Source organism: Chiloscyllium plagiosum, unplaced genomic scaffold (genome assembly GCF_037043375.1).
Source record: "Chiloscyllium plagiosum isolate Xiang-an unplaced genomic scaffold, Cpla_swu_hap1 HiC_scaffold_32, whole genome shotgun sequence".
Classification (NCBI taxonomy): domain Eukaryota; kingdom Metazoa; phylum Chordata; class Chondrichthyes; order Orectolobiformes; family Hemiscylliidae; genus Chiloscyllium; species Chiloscyllium plagiosum.
The window spans coordinates 48466705-48472704 of record NW_028270170.1 but is presented as its reverse complement, the minus strand read 5'-3'; the positions used below and the strand labels follow the sequence as shown (position 1 = coordinate 48472704).

The window sequence follows — 6000 nt, the reverse complement described above, 5'->3', positions numbered from 1 at the left end:
AGGAAACCCACGCAGATACAGGGAGAATGTGCAAACTCCACACAGACAGTCACCCAAGGCTGGAATTGAACCTGGGTCCCGTGGTGCTGCGTGGCAGTACTTCTCATCACTGACCCACCAAGCTGCCCATTTTGCACTGTTCAGACGCTGAAGCATTCTGCGTCGGTTTATATTCAGGTTTGGGTGATAGGTGGCAGCTAACGTTTGTGTCACTTGTATGATTGGCATTGACCCATTTCCATCGTCCAGAAACCTAACCAGGCTGGCCATATAGAGGCAACGGGCACAGGTGCTGGGAATTGTGCTGTCAATTCTTCTCTAGTTCCCAAAGCCAGTCCACCATCTACGGTCAGGAACATGATGGAATACTCTCCAACGGACAGAGGTTGGGAGGGAGTGCTTTAGCTGATGACTGACCCAAAGGATTGAGAAGGGCAAGGGCTGGGTGGAGTGGAGGGTGTCATGGTTTGAGTCCCCATATACAGTTTGGGTGCAATGACGACCATCTGACCCAGGAGATCCCAGTCACAGTTTGCTCTACACAAACTTCATGAGCTCTTTAGGCGGGAACATGATCATGTGGGTCTGAGGGTTATGGGAGTCAATGACAGTGGGGTCCAAGGGAGTTCTATCTTTCGATTGGTCAATACGCCTGTCATTCAATGCGACCCGGTCACCGTTGTGCCCGCCTCCCCAAAGCTCCCGTCTGACTGGATATTTTCCTTTGTCAATCAGGCGGTGTTGGCCACTCGAAGCCAACGTCCCAATGAATAACCGTCCGTTAATTACCGGTACAGCAACTGCGCCTGCGCCTCTTGTGCTCATTCTGACTGGTGAGCTCTCTGTCAATCAAGTTGCAGCCCGCGCTCGCTGGTTCAAAACTAACACAGCAACGGACAAAAAAAACCGCCTTTCAGATTCCCAGAATCCTTCATTCAGCACCGCCGTCAATCAAGGACGGGGGTCAGCTCCCGCCTCCCAACCTAGATTTGATTGGGCATCTTCCACATTTGTCACCCAGCATTTAATCATTCTAACCAATAAAGACCAAAGAGCGACAGGCAGGCCCGCCCCCGCATCGGAGCGGTCCTTCGAGCTGTCAATCGGGCGATCCCGGGCTGTGGTTGGTGAAGGTGGCTGTCAGTTAGCGGCCGGTTTCCGTTGTGACTTTGAGCGGTTTATTGTTGTTGGGGATCAGGGCCCGGCGCAGCGCGTTGGCGGCGGGGACTGAGTCTCTGAGCAAGCGAGGCGAGGCCGGGCCGCGCTGGGCTGGGCTCCGAGGGCACGGCCTGACATCGCCATCCCAAGATGAGCATGCACGGCAAGAGGAAGGAGATTTATAAGTACGAGGCGCCATGGACCGTGTACGCCATGAACTGGAGCGTGCGGCCCGACAAGCGGTTCCGCCTGGCGCTCGGCTCCTTCGTCGAGGAGTACAACAACAAGGTGCAGATCGTGGGCCTGGACGAGGAGAGCTCCGAGTTCATCGCCCGCAACACCTTCGACCATCCGTACCCCACCACCAAGATCATGTGGATCCCCGACACCAAGGGCGTCTACCCCGACCTGCTCGCCACCTCCGGAGACTATTTACGGGTCTGGAGGGTAAGGAGAGGCCGCGGATGAGGCCTGCCCCTGGGTGGGGGGAGGAGTAAGGGAGAGAGGGGATCAGATGGGGCAGTGGGAGAGTGGGGGAATGAGGGGGAGAGCTGGGGGAACGAGGGGGGAGAGCTGGGGGGGGGAATGAGGGGGGAGAGCTGGGGGGAATGAGGGGGGAGAGCTGGGGGGGGGAATGAGGGGGGAGAGCTGGGGGGGGGAATGAGGGGGGAGAGCTGGGGGGAACGAGGGGGGAGAGTTGGGGGGGACGGGGAACGAGGGGGAGAGCTGGGGGGTGGGGAATGAGGGGGGAGAGCTGGGGGGAATGAGGGGGGAGAGCTGGGGGGTGGGGAATGAGCGGGGGGAACGAGGGGGGAGAGTTGGGGGGACGGGCAACGAGGGGGAGAGCTGGGGGGTGGGGAATGAGGGGGGAGAGCTGGGGGGTGGGGAATGAGGGGGAGAGCTGGGGGGGACGGGGAACAAGGGGGAGAGCTGGGGGAATGAGGGGGAGAGCTGGGGGGAATGAGGGGGGAGAGCTGGGGGGAATGAGGGGGGAGAGCTGGGGGGTGGGGAATGAGGGGGGAGAGCTGGGGGGAATGAGGGGGGAGAGCTGGGGGGTGGGGAATGAGGGGGAGAGCTGGGGGAATGAGGGGGGAGAGCTGGGGGGGACGGGGAACGAGGGGGAGAGCTGGGGGGTGGGGAATGAGGGGGAGAGTGGGGGGAACGAGGGGGGAGAGCTGGGGGGGACGGGGAACGAGGGGGAGAGCTGGGGGGTGGGGAATGAGGGGGAGAGTGGGGGGAACGAGGGGGGAGAGCTGGGGGGGACGGGGAACGAGGGGGAGAGCTGGGGGAATGAGGGGGGAGAGCTGGGGGGGACGGGGAACGAGGGGGAGAGCTGGGGGAATGAGGGGGGAGAGCTGGGGGGGGGGGGACGAGGGGGGAGAGCGGGGGAACGAGGGGGGAGAGCGGGGGAACGAGGGGGGAGAGCGGGGGGAACGAGGGGGGAGAGCTGGGGGGTGGGGAATGAGGGGGGAGAGCGGGGGGAACGAGGGGGGAGAGCTGGGGGGTGGGGGGAGAGCGGGGGGAACGAGGGGGGAGAGCTGGGGGGTGGGGAATGAGCGGGGGGAACGAGGGGGGAGAGCTGGGGGGTGGGGAATGAGGGGGGAGAGCGGGGGAGAGCTGGGGGGTGGGGAATGAGGGGGGAGAGCTGGGGGGTGGGGAATGAGGGGGGAGAGCTGGGGGGTGGGGAATGAGGGGGGAGAGCTGGGGGGTGGGGAATGAGGGGGGAGAGCTGGGGGGTGGGGAATGAGGGGGGAGAGCTGGGGGGTGGGGAATGAGGGGGGAGAGCGGGGGAGAGCTGGGGGGTGGGGAATGAGGGGGGAGAGCTGGGGGGTGGGGAATGAGGGGGGAGAGCTGGGGGGTGGGGAATGAGGGGGGAGAGCTGGGGGGTGGGGAATGAGGGGGGAGAGCTGGGGGGTGGGGAATGAGGGGGGAGAGCGGGGGAGAGCTGGGGGGTGGGGAACGAGGGGGAAGAGCGGGGGGAACGAGGGGGGAGAGCTGGGGGGGTGGGGAACGAGGGGGAAGAGCGGGGGGAACGAGGGGGGAGAGCTGGGGGGGTGGGGAACGAGGGGGAAGAGCGGGGGGAACGAGGGGGGAGAGCTGGGGGGGTGGGGAACGAGGGGGAAGAGCGGGGGGAACGAGGGGGGAGAGCTGGGGGGGTGGGGAACGAGGGGGAAGAGTGGGGGGAACGAGGGGGAAGAGGGGGAAGAGCGGGGGGAACGAGGGGGGAGAGCTGGGGGGTGGGGAACGAGGGGGGAGAGCTGGGGGGTGGGGAACGAGGGGGGAGAGCTGGGGGGTGGGGAACGAGGGGGGAGAGCTGGGGGGTGGGGAACGAGGGGGGAACGAGGGGGGGAGAGCGGGGGGAACGAGGGGGGAGAGCGGGGGGAACGAGGGGGGAGAGCTGGGGGGTGGGGAACGAGGGGGGAGAGCGGGGGGAACGAGGGGGGAGAGCGGGGGGAACGAGGGGGGAGAGCGGGGGGAACGAGGGGGGAGAGCGGGGGGAACGAGGGGGGAGAGCGGGGGGAACGAGGGGGGAGAGCGGGGGGAACGAGGGGGGAGAGCTGGGGGGTGGGGAACGAGGGGGGAGAGCGGGGGGAACGAGGGGGGAGAGCTGGGGGGTGGGGAACGAGGGGGGAGAGCGGGGGGAACGAGGGGGGAGAGCTGGGGGGTGGGGAACGAGGGGGGAGAGCGGGGGGAACGAGGGGGGAGAGCGGGGGGAACGAGGGGGGAGAGCGGGGGGAACGAGGGGGGAGAGCGGGGGGAACGAGGGGGGAGAGCGGGGGGAACGAGGGGGGAGAGCGGGGGGAACGAGGGGGGAGAGCTGGGGGAACGAGGGGGGAGAGCGGGGGGAACGAGGGGGGAGAGCTGGGGGGTGGGGAACGAGGGGGGAGAGCGGGGGGAACGAGGGGGGAGAGCGGGGGGAACGAGGGGGGAGAGCTGGGGGGTGGGGAACGAGGGGGGAGAGCGGGGGGAACGAGGGGGGAGAGCTGGGGGGTGGGGAACGAGGGGGGAGAGCGGGGGGAACGAGGGGGGAGAGCTGGGGGGTGGGGAACGAGGGGGGAGAGCGGGGGGAACGAGGGGGGAGAGCTGGGGGGTGGGGAACGAGGGGGGAGAGCGGGGGGAACGAGGGGGGAGAGCTGGGGGGTGGGGAACGAGGGGGGAGAGCGGGGGGAACGAGGGGGGAGAGCTGGGGGGTGGGGAACGAGGGGGGAGAGCGGGGGGAACGAGGGGGGAGAGCTGGGGGGTGGGGAACGAGGGGGGAGAGCGGGGGGAACGAGGGGGGAGAGCTGGGGGGTGGGGAACGAGGGGGGAGAGCGGGGGGAACGAGGGGGGAGAGCTGGGGGGTGGGGAACGAGGGGGGAGAGCGGGGGGAACGAGGGGGGAGAGCTGGGGGGTGGGGAACGAGGGGGGAGAGCGGGGGGAACGAGGGGGGAGAGCTGGGGGGTGGGGAACGAGGGGGGAGAGCGGGGGGAACGAGGGGGGAGAGCTGGGGGGTGGGGAACGAGGGGGGAGAGCGGGGGGAACGAGGGGGGAGAGCTGGGGGGTGGGGAACGAGGGGGGAGAGCGGGGGGAACGAGGGGGGAGAGCTGGGGGGTGGGGAACGAGGGGGGAGAGCGGGGGGAACGAGGGGGGAGAGCTGGGGGGTGGGGAACGAGGGGGGAGAGCGGGGGGAACGAGGGGGGAGAGCTGGGGGGTGGGGAACGAGGGGGGAGAGCGGGGGGAACGAGGGGGGAGAGCTGGGGGGTGGGGAACGAGGGGGGAGAGCGGGGGGAACGAGGGGGGAGAGCTGGGGGGTGGGGAACGAGGGGGGAGAGCGGGGGGAACGAGGGGGGAGAGCTGGGGGGTGGGGAACGAGGGGGGAGAGCGGGGGGAACGAGGGGGGAGAGCTGGGGGGTGGGGAACGAGGGGGGAGAGCGGGGGGAACGAGGGGGGAGAGCTGGGGGGTGGGGAACGAGGGGGGAGAGCGGGGGGAACGAGGGGGGAGAGCTGGGGGGTGGGGAACGAGGGGGGAGAGCGGGGGGAACGAGGGGGGAGAGCTGGGGGGTGGGGAACGAGGGGGGAGAGCGGGGGGAACGAGGGGGGAGAGCTGGGGGGTGGGGAACGAGGGGGGAGAGCTGGGGGGAACGAGGGGGGAGAGCGGGGGGAACGAGGGGGGAACGAGGGGGGAGAGCTGGGGGGAACGAGGGGGGAGAGCGGGGGGAACGAGGGGGGAGAGCTGGGGGGTGGGGAATGAGGGGGAGAGTGGGGGGAACGAGGGGGGAATAGCTGGGTGGGGAACCAGGTTTGTTTGAGGGATGTAAATTTAGATGATGTTTCAGTGGGGCACCCGGGGGAAGGAGGATTAACATGAACTGTGGCCATCAAAATAATGGGTAGACTCGAGGCAGGGAAATTTACTCAATGCTTTTCTCATTTTCTATATGTTCCAGGTGAGCGATACAGAAACCAGGCTAGAATGCTTACTAAATAATAACAAGAACTCTGACTTCTGTGCACCTCTGACCTCATTTGACTGGAATGAAGTGGACCCAAATCTCTTGGGTAAGGAAGAGCTGCAGACTCGGCACCGCCACCTCCGTTTCTGTACATTCGTGCAGTGTAATTAACTTCATGAACTTTAGCCCCCTCCTGTGAAATCCCAGACCCAAGCATTATTTATTTGTAATGATGCCAAGTACTATTAGAAGAGGGGTGAATTGCCCGTGGGAGTTCTGTGGTTTTGAGGGTGTAGAACCCCTTACAAAGCTTTTTACCGTGCTTCTGTGCGCGTGACAATAAATTCAATTCAATTCAACATTTTCTACCTTTTAAAAATTCTTTGCACTGCAAAAGAAACTAAATTTG

At 66.2% G+C, this 6000-nt stretch overlaps 1 protein-coding gene across 1 annotated transcript in view; it reads left to right on the top strand.

Annotated features, from left to right (window-relative positions):
- Positions 1-1183: 1183 nt before the first annotated feature.
- The window catches only part of dcaf7 (ddb1 and cul4 associated factor 7), a 51225-nt gene continuing 46408 nt past the window's right edge, over positions 1184-6000 (top strand). The window contains exons 1-2 of the mRNA XM_043675363.2: positions 1184-1605; positions 5586-5697. Coding sequence (XP_043531298.1) covers positions 1309-1605; positions 5586-5697 — 409 coding nt within the window. The 5' untranslated portion in view covers positions 1184-1308. The remainder of the gene's footprint in view (positions 1606-5585; positions 5698-6000) is intronic.